A 17,184-nucleotide genomic window follows, 5' to 3' on the forward strand; every position below is an offset into this window, starting at 1 on the left:
TCGAAAAAAATTCTTCCCAACCAAAAAAGTTTTCAGATTCAAAGCCTTCTATCGATTTATTTACAGGCTCAAACTTACGTACATCTATACCAACCATTAGCCCACAAAGTCAAGCTCGTATGGGACCGCTAATGCTAGCAGGAGGCATGCAAGTGCCACCACATTTTGAGGCCAACTTGGTAAGTTTGAAATATTTTCAATACAATAGGCTAGATGTGGGATTAGTGAAATAGTGGCGTCGGTCCGTTATTTTAAGATTTATTCTGTTAAATGCGATCGCGATTACCACTCGGGTCAAAAATTTACCAAAATAATTATCATAATTTAGAGAAAATTTTACCAAAAACTACCGAACAAAAATATCTTATTTTGCAAAATGTTATTCCTATAGAAAAATTTTTCAAAATTTCTATAGAAAATGTTGTCAAAATTTTATTTGGTATAGAAAATTTTGTCAAAATTTTATTTCTATAGAAAATTTTGTCAAAATTTTATTTCTATGGAAAATTTTGTCAAAATTGTATTTCTATAGAAAATTTTGTCAAAATTTTATTTCTATAGAGAATTTTGTCAAAATTTTATTTCTATAAACAATTTTGTCAAAATTTTATTTCTATAGAAATTTTCTTGTGATTTTCTCAATCTTTGACTTCGGCTTGAAATACTTTTGCAGTTAGTTTTACATTTCTTTAAATATTAGTTTGAAAATTTTATAACATCTCTCAAAAATTTCTTAATGGACGCAGCATGAGATTAATGCATTTGGTAATGCTGGTAAAACTGTGGTTCGCAATACACACAGTCCTCCTCCAGCTCATCAACAAGCTTCTCCAATAACTCCGGTAATTTTATTTAATTGTTAATAGTTAGATCATTTGAGTTTTTGATTTTACTTTTTACCGATTACTTTAAGGCATTTCAATTTTCGCTATAATTAATAATAATTCCTCATTTTCTCCATCATATAGAGTGAAGCTTCATTCCCTGGCGGACCATTACGTGGGGTGCCTTCGCGTGAACATTTAATGATCTATCAACAGTTGTTGCGCCAACATGATCCTCTTAATCCTCTCAATCCTGCTACATTGCGTGAATTCGATGAAAAACTGATGGGAAGCAGTCCACCGCTAGAATTAAGAAGACCTGGAAGTGTTCCAAGAACTGTATCTGTACCCCATAGTCTACAAAGCCCTCAGGATAGGGCAACAGGTATAATTCAATTAATATTCTTCTGGGAACCAAGGATTTCTTAAACATTATCTTTTTTTCGTGTAGATTCACCACAAGTGGCTCAAGTATATGTTCATAACACCCGCATACCCGCCCACACACATTATGATGTTACAGGTCGAGCGCCTCCGGCAGGGGGACCACCACCACCATCAGCCTACTATGATCCTGCAAGACAGATGACTTTAGAACCTCCACCAGCACATAGATCGGCGGCAGCGCATAGTGTTGTAGCACCTCCACCTACTGTCGTTGTGCCGCATCCTTCGTCGGCAACCAGTAGTCCATTTATGGCAAATGCTCCACCAGCGACCGCTGTGGCTCCAGTGCCTCTTTCGGGAGCACCAACGAGCTTGCATCATTCCAAACAATTGCTGGATCGTGAAAGGGAGCAACGCGAAAGAGATCAACAACAACAGTTATTGCGAGAAAAGGAGCAAATACTTGTCAGAACAGGTGAGTTACAATTTAAATGCGCTACGAGACATTAATATTGAAAATTGAATTAATTAAAAATTGTATCTATCTTTTTTATCATCTTAAAGGCGATGTACATAACATGCAAGTGTCCTCAGCATCGTCATCCACTGGACATCAATTGCAACCATCACATGCCCAAGGCCCGCCGCCTCCTCAAGCGGATTCACTTTTGACATTACTTCAAAGATATCCAGTAATGTGGCAAGGACTTTTGGCTCTGAAGACAGATCAGGCGGCTGTACAAATGCATTTTGTCTTTGGAAATCCTCATGTGGCAAGGGCATCTTTACCCTGTAATGGTGATGGCAGTACACCACCTTTGCGTATTGCCCAACGTATGCGTTTGGAACAGACACAGCTGGAGGGTGTTGCCAAGAAAATGCAGGTATGTAACATTGAGAATACCAGAAAAAATTACACTTATCTAGAGCTCGGGCACCTGCACGGATAATCGGAAGAATATCTATACTTCCACGTTCCAATAAGAGGGGACGAGGAATAAAAAAAAAACGAAGTTACAAGAGAAGTTTTCAATTTCATAACCAAGAGATTATTTAGATGTTAGATAGAGGAAGATAGAAGGTAGGTCATAAGTCACTTACAGTGTTACCAGCCATGGGATGGACATTTTTGAGTTGGGGGACTTGGTGGAAATCTTTATATATTTAGGGACTTTTCGTATAAAACATCAGGCTTAAAAAAAGAATCACAGTGAATTGTCAAAATTTCAAAAATGATCCAACGAAATTTTCTAAAGTATAAAGTTTGAAATTGTCAATAAAAATAAAATTTCTACAAAATTTTAATTTTGACAAAAGTTTCTATAAAAATTTTATTTTGACAAAATTTTATATAAAAAAGTTTTCTATAAAAATAAAATTTTACCAAATGTTATAGAAAAAAAATTAGTAAAAATTTAATTTTTTCAAAATTTTCAATAAAAATAAAATTTTATAAATAAACATTTTCTATAAAAATTTAATTTTCACAAAATTTTCTATAAAAATACAATTTAAAAAAAATCATAAAAATAAATTATAAAAAAATACAATTTTGAACTAAGGTGATTGATTTGGTTTTCAAATTAAATTGGGGATTTTTGGGGACAAATTTCTTAACAATTGTTATATAATGACAAATTTTCTATAAAACATTAATTTTGACAAAATTTTCTATAAAAATTTATTTTTTATAATAAAATACAATTTATTTATTTTTTTATAAAAAAATACAATTTTGAACTAAGGGTTTCTGCATTGACATTTTGATAATGCAGCTCACAAGCTAGTATACCAAAAATGTTATTTGTTCAAAATTATTATTCATTTTCTACAAGAGTCTATTTCTTTATTTTTTCGTCATAAAAATTTATTGGGGATTTTTGTTAGTATTTTTAATTAAATTAGGGATTTCTGGGGACCAATGAGCCCTAATATGGGGACAAGAACCAGATAAATACTGGTAACACTGGTCACTTTATAAAGGGAAAAAGGACAGAATAATTACTTTATTTAGCCAAAAAGTCTTGTGGCCAGATTCTCATCCTCCGATTAATAGTTAAACGTAGAATAGACCACCAGCTAGTAAACATTTTGCATAGGATCAGCTGTTTTATTGACACGATAAGTAATAAGAAGGCATAAAGAAACTGACCCTTAGAATTAAATGCTCTGAATATATAAAACCCTATATAAACTGAGCCCAAGATTCATCTTTTTAAACATCCAGAAGAAATTTGTTTGTCCATTTCTCTTGGAAAGGATATGTGAAATAGGTTCATATCCATATGAGTGGTTTTATTACTAACTATCGTCAAGAGACCACCACTAGGAATGTCTATATATGCCCATAGTCCAAATTATTTTGTTTTTACCCCAACATTCAAGAGACTAAACAAAATCCTTACACACACATCCTTTGTTTTTTTGCAGTTTGAAAATGAGCATTGTATGCTGTTGGCTTTACCCTGTGGCCGTGATCATGCTGATGTTTTGCAACAATCAAGGAATTTACAATCCGGCTTTATAACATATTTGCAACAGAAGATGGCAGCAGGTATTGTGAATATACCAATGCCTGGAAGTGAACAGGCAGCGTATGTGGTTCACATATTTCCCTCATGTGATTTTGCGAATGAAAATTTGGAAAAAGCAGCCCCAGACCTAAAGAATCGTGTAGCAGACATTGCTCATCTATTGATAGTAATTGCTACAGTGTAAAATAAAACAAACAGACCTTGGTAATATACATAACCAAATGTGAGTAAAATGTAAATACAAAGATCGAACTAAACTACCCAGCTAAGACAAAACAAAAATGCATCCCCCTTGCATAAATGTTATGGACACGTATTACACGTATTCTTGAAACAGATGAATGAGACTAGAAATGAAACCAAATTTTTTTGCAGACAAAAAAATTTAAAACTCAAAAAAGAACTTGTATTTTAATTTAAATGGAAAAAATCATGGAAGAAGCATGATTTCATGCTTTGTTTATAAAGTATAAAGAGAAACAATATGAAAATTAAATGTTAAAAAAAATCATAAAACAAAATGTAATTACAAAACCCATTATTAAAATAAAACAGAAATACAAATTACAAAATTTTAACACAACAAATATGAAGAAAATATTTATATAAAAAAAAACTAAACTAAAATGCACCAGAAGTGTTAGTTAGACGAGAAAATAAAACTAAACAAAATGATAAAGATAAATATATAAATATAATTAAAAGAAAACTGTAAAAATTAACTATTTAAACACATCCCCTCCTTTCCCTTGTACTATGTATATATACAGACACACATAAAAAAAACCCAAAACTTACCACAAAGCCCCCCACCCCTCCCCCACTTATAAACTAATATTTATAATAATGAATCCTAAGTGTTTCTTTTAATTATAAATAACTTATTTTCTTCGATAAGGATAAATTTTTAATTTTTCTGTGTATATTAAAACAAAACTACAAACAGCTGTTATAAGTTGATGTTGAATTTGTTTTTATTTTATTTTTTTCGTGAATACGCATAATAAATATAGGTTTTTAGTTTTTTTTTAATTTGTTTTTAATGTTATAACCTTGCTGTAATGAAATTAGCTTATAATTTGATATCTATAAATATATATTTTTTAATTATTAATATTTTTACTATCTTAGACTTTACACATATACATAAATATATATACATAAGAAATATACTTACGTAAATGATACCTATTTTATAAAATATGTAGAAAGATAATAAAAACAAAAAACAAAATGCTAGAAAAAAACTATATACAAAAACAAAACCAACAATAAATATTATTTATTATAATTTTTTGATCTCAACGACGATGAAAATGAAAATTTCAAAAAATATAATTTTTTTCTCTCCTTAATTTAAAACAAACATAGGCAAATGACCTTGGTTTTATATATATGTATGTATAGATTTCCGATCTTTTTGATCTTTGTTATATTTTTTTTTTTAATTTCCAAATTTGAAAATTAAATGAAATGTCAATATTTGGGTGTTTATTTTTATATAAAAAAACGTTGCTGAAAATTTAATATGACCTCAATGACAAATGGGGATTTTTATATCAACGATTTACACAACATTTGCATTGTATACTATAGTTTTATATTGGTTAATATGTTTCAAAAACAGTTACGATTTTGGCCAAAATATAAAGCTATTGATGTAAGTTGAGATTTAAATATGGAGGAAAGGTTTTGTGTAACCTAATGTCCAAGAGGCAAATGACCTTGGTTTTATATATATGTATGTATAGATTTCCGATCTTTTTGATCTTTGTTATATTTTTTTTTTTAATTTCCAAATTTGAAAATTAAATGAAATGTCAATATTTGGGTGTTTATTTTTATATAAAAAAGCGTTGCTGAAAATTTAATATGACCTCAATGACAAATGGGGATTTTTATATCAACGATTTACACAACATTTGCATTGTATACTATAGTTTTATATTGGTTAATATGTTTCAAAAACAGTTACGATTTTGGCCAAAATATAAAGCTATTGATGTAAGTTGAGATTTAAATATGGAGGAAAGGTTTTGTGTAACCTAATGTCCAAGAGGTTCGGGGTTGCTTTACATCATAGCAATTTATTTTACCTTTACCTAAATTCTAGTATTGAGGTTTTCAAGTTTTGATTAACTGTTTTTCAACCCAAAGAAAGCTCAGTTATAAATTTTTCAACTGAATAAATATCAATACCATGAGTTTTCATCCATAAAAATTAATGAATTTGTACTTTCTGAATAAAATTGAATATGTTTTTTTTGCATTTGAAATCATTCTTTTGCACGAAAATATAGTTTTCAAATCTCAAAACAAAGTTCCACATTTCTAGTATAGTGTAAACGTAGTATACATATGAACATATATACCGTTCATACGTAGACTGTTCACACTTATATCATGTTTACATTATGTTAGAAATACTGAATTTTTTCATGCAAAAGAATTAAAAATATCCAATGATTGAGATTTGTATTTTTCAAATTTAAATTAAAAAAGGTAAATTATATAAATAACTAAACCTAAGATGGCTCGCTTTTCGGTCCACTAATTTTTTTGGTTAAATTTTTTTTATTAAAAAATAATTTTTACTTTATTCTGCCACAAATGTTCTATATCGTTGATTTTTTATATTAATTTGTCATTGATTTCATATTGAACAGAACATTTTTTCCTCATTTTTTTTTTTATTTATTTATTTTTGTTTTGTTTTTTTTTTTTTTTTTGCTCTTTTAAATGTGATTTTGATGTTTTGTAATAGCCCCATAATTACTGTAGAATATTCCATAAATATATTTAACATCATTCAAGAAATTATAATTTTATAAAGCCTTAGAAGCTCTTAATTTTTAAGTATTTTTCTTTAAGAAAGAGTTACAATAGTAAAACATGGAAATATTCTACACAAAAAAAAATATCCCACCAAAAAATGCTCATTTTATTTTTTGCATAAAAAAAAAACAAAACAAAAAAATAAAATGCATCATTTTTTTTTTTTTTTAATATAACATAATAAATATATGTTCAAAAATGTTTTATGTCACACCACTGCCAGCCAAATGCCTTAAGCCCTAAAATAATGATGATGACTTATATGAAAAATTTTGCTCCGAAAATTTCCTATGAATCAGCCTAAAATTAATTATTAAGCTCGATACTATGTTAGGTTTTCATAGCGAAAATCATTAAATTTCTTTAATATAATTTTCTTAAATACCGTTTGGAAATCTTCCAAATCATTACAAGTTTTAACATTATTACAAAAAAATTACGCCAAAATTAACAGCCAATTTTTCATATTCACCGAAACGAGCACAGAAAAAATTTCACGAAAATTTTTCCAATTAAAGTCTTAATTGAGTTTCAAGAAATATTCAATTAAAAATTTAATTGATTCAACATATTTTTTAATTGAAATTTGATAAATTATTTTTTTAATTGACTTTCAATTAATTTTTTACTTGATAATGTCATTTCTGTGATTGAAGACATTTAAATTAAAAATTAATTGATTGATCCAATTCCGTGTGATTGAAGACAAAAAATATTTTTTTGTGTGAATGCTTTTGTTCGACTAGAATGTCCCAATCGTCTGAATTTATAAAGGAAAATCGCCTGTTTTTGGCATTTCGGTCGAACGAATACGTTCGTTTCAGATATGAGGAAATCGACTGTAAACTGGTATTTGTTGCAGAAAGTGAATAGTACGAAACTTTGAAAAAAATATCTATTTTCTAAGAAAGTCTAATTTAATTTAGTGGCAGGTGTTTTTCTTTTCTTTTTTATTTATTTTCTATTTATTTATTTACAAATATTTTTAACATATTTGTTAAAATGTTTTTTAAAAATATGTTTTAAATATTACAAATATTGGAATTAAGAAATATAAAACAAACACTCTATATATTTTGACATTTCATTTTGTTGATTTTTATTATTATAAATTATAAACTTTTCTATCTTGTAATATATAAAATATACATGCATATATAAAAATTTGAACACATATTCCCATATTCCTCCTCTATCTCTTTGTCCAATCTAAAAACTGTACATATGAAAAAAAAACCTTAGGTCCTTAGCTCTTGTAAAAGAAAGATCATTCTAAAATAAATATATAAATTCAAACAAACAAACAAACAAAAATCAACTTTTGTACAGTCCATTTTTTTCATAGTTGTAATGATATCCAAAAACCAGAAAAAATATCAACTACATAAAAATATATACTAGTTGTATGTTATAATAATAATATATAAACTCCGAAAAAAGTACTATGTAAATATAAAATAAAAATATTAAAAAAAAATTAAAACAACAAACATCGTTAATATATTGCTATTATATAATATATATAAACAAATATAAGAAAAAGAAATAGTTAAAAAAAAAACAACAGCAACCAACAAATTAGCATGTTAATAACTATTAATACAAAAAAAAAACAAATAAACTACCTTATAAATATATACATATAAATAAAATATAAATATAAATTATATATATATATATTAAATAACAAAAATGTAATAAGAATATTATAATATTTAAAATAGATACATTATGTTAAGCATTATTAATTATTATATTACTATTATCTTTTTAATTTCTAAGTTGTATTATTAAAACAAAACAAAACAGAAAACAATTTAAAAAAGTGAAAGAGAAATATTAAAAGAAACAAAAAAAAATATAAAAGAATTTTATTTAATTTTTATTTTGAAATAAAAGGATAAATAATTCAATAAAAAAACTACTTTCTGTTATCTTTTTTGCATACGAAATTCAATAAAAAAAATCCTGTGTGTTTTAATTAATCCTCGCCTTCTTCGCCGAAACAAAACACAGTGGCCAGTTTCTCAGTTTAATATGTAACCTGAGGATAAACCATCGGTTATTGAAATTTTTGGCCCTAAAAAGATCAATGTGAGAACACTTTTTTTTCGAACTTCTGATCAATAATGTAAACAGATAATCTTTTCTGCAATGCATTTTATTTGCAGACAGAATTTTAAAACTAAACCTATTTTTTGGTAAAATTACAATGGTATAAAACTATGGAATAGAATAACCCCTAAACCTATACACCAGTCAGAAAAATTTTTGTTAAAAATGTAGGAAGTTTTTTAAACCATATTTCTTGGCATGATTGTGCAAAATATATTAAAAAAAACACATTAAAGTTCCTTTATCTGTTATTTATTTCTTTTAACACTGCCATTTTTTTAAATCATTTTTTGTAAGCCCAATCAAAGGAGAAAAGGTTAGAATTCAAGTAGAGAAAAAGTTCATATATTACCCTCAACAAAACACCTGGCAACACTGCTACTGAGCAGACAAAAATCCATTGCGATTTGTTCACAACAAATCAAAATAAAACAAACTTTTATGGTATAATTCAAAGAGGACTCTTTACCAATGCTTCTAGTAGAATTCAATATCCCAACAAACACAAGGATGAGTATTTTTCACATGTAACACCATATCAATTTGATAGTGAATCCCATATTCAACATTAATTCAGATGGCCTTGCAAATCGATTGCCTTCAACAAATTTCCCAATAGGTTTGAAGCATTAAAATGAAATTTAGTTTGAAAAGTTGTTGGTAATATGTTGAGAAATTGTTGCTAAAGGTGAGTATTAAGTTCGAGTTTAGCCGCTAAAATCGCTAAAGTGAAAACTAAATCAGTAAGAAAAATGCATGAAATTATACATATTTGTTGCAAATTTTATTATAACTTGATGGGGAAAAGCCCAAAGCAAATTTTCACGAAATTTGTATTCCTTAAAATGGATTATTAAAGAAAAGTAATAGTGAAAAAATGACGTTTTTATCGGCTAAACTCGAACTTAATACCCACCTTAACGTGTTGAATTCTACTGTTGAGGGTAATGTCTGTTTTTTGTTGAGAACGCGATTTTCTCAACAATTTCTCAAATTGAATTTTAAGGTAATTGTTTGAAAAAATGTTTGAAACCGTATTGAATATAAGCATTTCTCCAATGCTTGTGTTTATTGGGACATATGTTTATTAAGCTATATTTGCAAAAACTCACAGCGCCATCTACAAATTTCGCTCTGTCAAAAACGAGAGCCTACCTCTACCTTCTTCAATTGCTGTTTTTGTTGTTTAGGGAGCATTCATTTGGCAACACTGCTTTACTGCTACATGGACAGGGTTGTATTGAAAAAACATTGTGATTAGTATGGCAATATTTCTGCCTCCAAGTAATACATTTTTTGAATTGTAAATAAATTCACCGTTTTGCCAAGGAGTCTTTACTCTTAATATCAGACAAAAAAAATTGACCGTTTTTGTAAATTGAAAGAAAATATTGTGAAAGTGTAAGTACTATATATTATCTGTATTTTAATTAAGATCAACAAATATCTTAGCTTTAAAAACGATTTACAATTTGGTTTAGTGTTGAAAAATACTCAATGAAGTTCTATGGAGTAGTGATGCGGTAAAATTGCATTTTCCAATATTTTCCAATATTCGCCATTATTAAGTTCCAAACTATCAACACATCACTCTCATTAGAGGATTATCAACTCTCATTAAAGCTGGTGACATTTCTGAGTTTTTCAAAGCTTCTCTAAGTGGTTTTACCGCAATGTGGAACACAGTTCGGATATAAAAGATCCCTTGTAGTTTCGATAAACATAGAATCGGGCAGCATTCAGTGGCAAGAGAGAAGCTCACCACTGTGTTATCACAATGAACTGAATAGTCTAAGTGAGACTGAAACATAGAGCTGTCACTATACCCTACCTAACTATGGCCCAGTAGGTAGGCATCAAAGCAAAGGTAACATATTTATACAGCATTAAAACGATATTTTATTTCGGTTCGAAATCTATCTTCCAAACAAGTATCGAATATTGCTCCTTCTTCATTTTTCTAAATCCTCGAACATTGATGAGCCTAAGCTGACTGAATCTGGTCTTGCATCAGTCTGTGAGACGATGTGTTTTTCAAACCGAAGTCGTATGCTCATTCATTTCGTGTATAGTCCTAATTTTCCCTTTTTTGGGTGGAGGATTCAATATTGTACCACAACTGGGTCTTATCGGACCACTGTTGGATATGGTACCATATAAACCGACCCCCAAATTAGACTTCATCCCATCGAAATTTGGTACGTGATGTTAGTATATGTCCTCTAACAACCATGTAAAAAATGCTCCAGACCGATCTTTAATTATATATAGCCTCCATATAAACTGATCCCCAGTTTTGCCTTACGCATCCTACTGGAAGAGCAAATCCCATCCGATCCCTTTGTAATTTGGTACGTGCTGTTAGTATATGCCTTCTAAAAGCTATGAAAAAAATGACCAATCGCCTGATTTGCCCTAGTTATTAACCTGGAAGAGTAAATCCCGTCGGATACGGTTGTGATTTGGTACGTGATGTTAGTATAACCATGTAAAAATTGTTGGTATAACCATGTAAAAATTGGCCAATATTGGTCCATAATTATATGTAGCTACCATGTAAACTGATCCGCACATTTGACCTTCACAACCTCTTGGTAGATCAAAGTTCATCAAAAAATTGGTCTACATCGGTACATAATTATATATAGTTCCTATATAAACCGATCCCCAGATTTGACCACCGAAGCGTCTTAAGAGCATAATTCATCTGATCCGGTTGAATATTAGGGCGTGATATTATAACAACCATCTAAGCATGGGACCATATGGTCCACAATTATATATATAGGTGCCATATAAACTGATCCCTAGATTTGACCAGCGGAGCATCTTGAAAAAGCAAATTTCATCCGATCTGCTTGAATATTGAGACGTGACGTTAGTTTCAAAATTTCGTCCTTAATTATATATGGCTCCCATATAAACTGATCCCCACATCTGACCTTCAGAACCTCTTGGTAAAGTTCATCCAAAAATTGGTCCATAATTATATATGTATAAACCCCATATAAACCGATCCCCCGATTTGAACTCCGGAACCTCTTGGAAGAGCAAATTACATTCGATCCGGTTGAATTTTGGTAAGTGATGTTAGTATATGCTCTCTAACAATTCTCCAAAAATTGGTCCATATCGGTCCATAATTATATATAGCTGCGGTTCCCTTAAGATTTAACTTCGGAAAGAACAAATTTCATCAGATCCAATTGAAATTTGGCGCTCTAATAATTATTTATAGACTCCTCTATATAAAACGATCAAAAACTAAATGTATTTTTTCGGCCTATTTTAACTAACATAGACTCCATATGGACCCACATACAATTTAGAAGATAATATTAAGAAGTTTTAACATACCTTGCCATCGGTAACTGTAACCCTGTGGATGACAGTCTTTAGTAGAACTTTGTACGCAATTGAAGGTACAAAAGTATCGGCCAGGTCGTATATACTTATTAGCACTTAATATTCCCCAGCACATAATAAACGTTTGAATATTCTTTCCTAGTTCCATGATTCTATATATTTTATTATATATCGGATATAGTGGGGAAAAATTACAAGGAAAGTATAAAAATAGAATTCCTTTAAAAGGAATATGCCTCTATAACTCTATGTGTCCAATAACGAATAAATATTTTGGTTTTTGTCAAATAACACTAGCGCTTTTCAAACATTGGCAGTGTCAGTCATAGAATTGACTATTATGGGTTGTTGCATAGACGTAGACGACTCATCTTTAACTTCAGCCATTGAAGCTTGTATTCTGCATTCCGTCATGGGTGTTGTTGTTGTAGTCTTCTCCCAAGCCAAATCAAATGGATATTCAAGGGGTTTGACATCCAAGGGACATTCATCTTGATTAGGAGCAGTGGCTAATTGTATGTTTGCCCCTTTAGTATGGATGCGTTCAAGCATAGCAACATTTATGGTCTCAGCGTTGAGAGAAGTTATGTGTTCGAATAATTGCTCCTTGGTATGACAATTGGGTACACCTTTTTTCTCAAAGAACTAAAAAAACAAATATTTTTGATATCAATTAAGAAGGCATATAATTATATAGGCAACAGGCCTCACATACCGTAACAATGTTATTGCAATCTCTCATAAGGAACTCTAGAGCTGAAGGATGTTGTGGTTCCACCGATTGGGCTACATCGATAAACCAACATTTTTCCTTATGCCAAAGAATATTATATTCACTCAAGTCAGCATGTACCAATTTCGCCTCATTATACAATTTATACATAGCTGTGACCACTTCATCATAAGCTGCAATCCATTCGGCCGATGACAGTATAGCATCTTTAATCTTTGGAGCCGCGTTATTATCTTCACCAATGAAAGACATTACAAGAACATGTTTCTTAAGCATAACAACCTCTGGACAATTAATGCCTACACTTAGCATACGAGACAAATTGTGCATTTCCTTTTCGGCCCACATATTGATGATGACAAAATTGTTTTGTTTACCAAAACGAACATTGAAACGACCCTTGAAACGATAGTCATCCTTGATGTAACGATCTCTTTGTTTGAAATCATTCAAAGTAGTTTTTAAAATCTTCACGGCACATTCTTTGGGCATTATGAGAGGATTCTCAGGATCTGGGCCAACAAAGGCTGGATCAGAGGAAGCATGTAAAATAACAGCTTCTTTACCCGTTGAAATAATACCATTGATTTGTTCGAGAATTTGATTGTTGATCAATTTATAAAGTATCAATCGAGTACGGCCATCAACACCCATTTCTGCTGTAGCAACATTATCCTTACGATCCTGCATACGAGCATTTTTCTTTTGGCCTTTACGAGAATACGTTTTGAGTTCATTGAATACCTAAAATGTGGAAGATACAAAGAAAAGGCTTTTATGAGGAGTGGCATATCCTGATAATCACTAAGTTGAAAAAACTAATTCCCCCCATCAACTCTGTTATTACGATTTCCTTCAAATTCTCTTATCAAATATTAAATACCAGTAGCTTGGGTTTCTAATCATTACTTACCCTATTGGATAATTTCATATCGAAACCAGCTCCATCTCCCGTAGCAAATTCCAAAGGGAGAGACATCATACGACAAGCATTTTTTACTCCGCATAGGGTCTCGTCATGTTTTGTTATCATTTCTCCATCCTTATCCATGGCATAACCACATTTTGGTATTTGTTCGAATATACGTGCGTTGGTATCAAAACGATCCCAATCACGTTTCTCACGGTGGGCATCATCTTCGTCTTCGTAATCATCTTCCAAGTCTTCTCCCACATCTCTAATATAGGGCTTAATGTATTTGTCCAGACATATGGTAATCTTCGATTGCTTATTCTGGGCCCGTTCAATACGTTTCAAGTTCTCGTTATACTCCTTGTCAAATTGAGCTTGTAACATTTGGGCTATTACTGCATCCGATTCTGTCTCTGCAGCTGTCTCGGCAGCTTTTAGTTCTTCTTCCTCGCATTTAAGGAATTCCAAAACCTCCGGCGGCAAGGTGAACTTGATGTCGTCCTCGCCATCTAATAAATCCCAATCATCGTCATCATCCCCCATGTCCTTGACACTGGTGGCTTCCTCAAGGCTTTTCACTATAGCCTCTTCCATATCTTTTTCCTCTTGACGTTTTCTTTTCTCTCTTTCAACAGCCTGCTTAATATGTTTTTCCTTTTCTTGGTTCTTGATGATCGAAGCGAAATTGTCGTCACTGGGCTTATTTATAGTCCCCCAACATGATGCGGGAGGATTTGGTGTTGCTTTAAAGACGAAAAGAAAGAATTACAAACTTCAATACATGATGTGGGAGGACTTGGATGGATTACCGTTGTTTGTGTTATTGTTGTTGGCAGCCATTTGTGTGTGTGTGTATTGTTGTTACAAATTAAAAAGTTACTTAACTAATTTACTATATATAAAATGTTTAAGGTTTTTATAGGATAGGAGACCTAATATCGAGTATATCGAATAAGTGGATGTTATTGATGAAATTCTTTTGTTGTGAAATCGGAACAACGGAGTTAATGTAATATCCAAAACGGCGGCCGATAAAATGTTTCTCGGTGACGGCACACACCAGAGTTTAAAAAAATGTCGTACTTTACGTCATTTTAATGTAATCAAGTCACACCTCATGATAAGTTGTACGACCAACTGAGGACTGATACTTGAAGAATGAAGCTAACTAACAGAGAATGAAGCCGCCGAGTCGCGCCGCCGATTTTAGCCGTCGCCGACCCGTTTTTAGCAGTCGACGCCGCCGCCGAATATGTCAACTCATCTCGACTCAAATTAAGCCGCCAATTAATCTAAAATATTGATTTATATCAGAAAAATTTAATAATATTTGTTATAGTTTTTGCCCAAATTTTGAACTTTCCACTTTCAATCAATTAGTATCAAGTTGCTATAATAGTTTTACAAAATTTTAGCTCAAAAAATTTGAATGAAATGTAAATTTGATTGTAAGATTGGTTGTACAACTAATCTCATTACAATTCGGAAAACTTCAAATTTATTTTTCAAAAGATAATTTTGCGCCGCCGAAGAGACAATTTTTTATCGGCTTAGCCGTCAAGCCGCCGCCGCCGGAGGCAAAAATGTAGTGTTAGCCGCCGCCGACAAAAATGGGTCGGCTTCATTCTCTGCTAACTAATATTTGGAGTGCTTATCCTCCATATAGGTTTTGCAGTCCTTGAACGGACCACAAGTTCTACCATCAAGCAGCCTTTTCAAGCAGATGAAATAGAGAAATAACGAAAAAATAATGTAGATATTTAACCGATCGCAGGTGTCATAAATCAGAGTCCTGGAGAATCAGACAGAATGTTTGCCGATTGCGAATAAAATATAGAAATAAAAAAATAAAAACACGATCGTTTTAATTTCTTTTCTCATATAACAAAGCAGGAGAATTTATTATGATTTTTAATATAATACAACGTCTTAAACAATATTTTCCTCCAAAACGGCTAGGACAAAAATCATCCGGAATTCATCTCGATTGGTCCATAAAAAATATCTTTATGGCATTCAAAGAATATTTTCGCTAGTACCCAGCGAAAATAAAGAAATATATGCACGGCTACCACTCGAGCCAAAAATAATCTACCAAAATTTGGTAGATTATAGATTTAGTAATTATATACCTTATGATAGCAGGCATTTCCTTTGGTCCTTCAAAGAGTTCCAATCTTTAGCTATGATGAGTCTATAGACAATGGTTTCTAAAGTTCCTATGCTAATTTTTAATTTTTACTTTTTGGAATATATTTTCATCCTTATTCGTGTTAAACTTTATTAAATTTATATGTAAAATTTTATATGTACAATTTCATAATTATAAACTTATAATTTTTTTTGTAGCTTTATTATTAAGTTATTTATTTGTCTATTAAGTATTAATATCTCAATATTGTACTTATGGTCTCTCATGTTGATGCTTATGATCGATTTGGCCACAATAGGCTTACAGATTATGCGAAAATAAATAAATGAAATGAAATGAAATTTTACCGAAAACCTACCAAACAAAAAAATCTTATTTTGTCAAAATATATATAGAAAATGTCAACATTTTATTTTTATAGAAAATTTTGTCAAAATTTTATTTTTATAGGAAATTTTGCCAAAATTTTATTTTTATAGAAAATATTGTCAAAATGTTATTTTTATAGAAAATTTTGTAAAAATTTTACTTTAATCGAAACATTTTAGAAAAATTAAATAATAAATTAAAAAATAAAATATTGACAAAAATTTCTATAGAAATGAAATTTTGACAAAATATTCTATAGAAATGAAACTTTGACAAAATTTTCTACAGAAATAAAATTTTGACAAAATTTTCTATAGAAATAAAATTTTGACAAAATTTTCTATAGAAATAAAATTTTGACAAAATTTTCTATAGAAATAAAATTTTGACAAAATTTTCTACAGAAATACAATTTTTGACGAAATTTTCTATAGAAATCAAATTTTGACAAAATTTTCTATGGAAATAAAATTTTGACGAAAATTTCTACAGAAATAAAATTTTGACAAAATTTTCTATAGAAATAAAATTTTGACAAAATTTTCTATAGAAATAAAATTTTGACAAAATTTTCTATAGACATAAAATTTTGACAAAATTTTCTATAGAAATAAAATTTTGACAAAATTTTCTATAGAAATAAAATTTTGACAAAATTTTCTATAGAAATAAAATTTTGACAAAATTTTGTACAGAAATAAAATTTTGATAAAATTTTCTACAGAAATAAAATGTTGACAAAATTTTCTACTGAAATAAAATTTTGACAAAATTTTCTACAGAAATAAAATTTTGAAAAAATTTTCTACAGAAATAAAATTTTGACAAAATTTTCTACAGAAATAAAATTTTGAAAAAATTTTCTATAGAAATAAAATGTAATAAAAAATTTCTTTAGAAATAAAATGTCGATAAACATTTCTATAGAAATACAATTGTGACAACATTTTCTATCG

At 30.1% G+C, this 17,184-nt stretch overlaps 3 protein-coding genes across 8 annotated transcripts in view; 2 read left to right on the forward strand and 1 right to left on the reverse strand.

Moving 5' to 3' along the window:
* Positions 1–7,450, forward strand: part of spen (spen family transcriptional repressor split ends) — a 277,605-nt gene extending 270,155 nt beyond the window's left edge. For all 6 annotated transcript variants that reach the window (XM_075297168.1, XM_075297167.1, XM_075297165.1 and 3 more), the window contains 5 exons: positions 67–179; positions 969–1,209; positions 1,276–1,686; positions 1,776–2,095; positions 3,642–7,450. In XM_075297168.1, the coding sequence (XP_075153283.1) occupies positions 67–179; positions 969–1,209; positions 1,276–1,686; positions 1,776–2,095; positions 3,642–3,929 (1,373 nt within the window). In that variant the 3' untranslated portion in view covers positions 3,930–7,450. The remainder of the gene's footprint in view (positions 1–66; positions 180–968; positions 1,210–1,275; positions 1,687–1,775; positions 2,096–3,641) is intronic.
* Positions 7,451–9,998: 2,548 nt separating this feature from the next.
* Positions 9,999–17,184, forward strand: part of LOC142226920 (sialin) — a 101,196-nt gene continuing 94,010 nt past the window's right edge. Inside the window, exon 1 of the mRNA XM_075297172.1 lies at positions 9,999–10,096. The gene's annotated coding sequence lies outside the window, so the exon portion shown is untranslated. The remainder of the gene's footprint in view (positions 10,097–17,184) is intronic.
* On the reverse strand, positions 12,191–14,718 carry LOC142226919 (serine/threonine-protein kinase RIO3). The gene is made up of 4 exons (XM_075297170.1): positions 14,517–14,718; positions 13,708–14,450; positions 12,777–13,538; positions 12,191–12,706 (listed from the first exon to the last, which is right to left on the reverse strand). Exons 1-4 carry the CDS (start codon positions 14,545–14,547, stop codon positions 12,365–12,367), a joined length of 1,878 nt encoding a protein of 625 aa, XP_075153285.1. The 5' UTR covers positions 14,548–14,718; the 3' UTR covers positions 12,191–12,364.

Source organism: Haematobia irritans, chromosome 2 (genome assembly GCF_050003625.1).
Source record: "Haematobia irritans isolate KBUSLIRL chromosome 2, ASM5000362v1, whole genome shotgun sequence".
NCBI classification, from domain to species: domain Eukaryota; kingdom Metazoa; phylum Arthropoda; class Insecta; order Diptera; family Muscidae; genus Haematobia; species Haematobia irritans.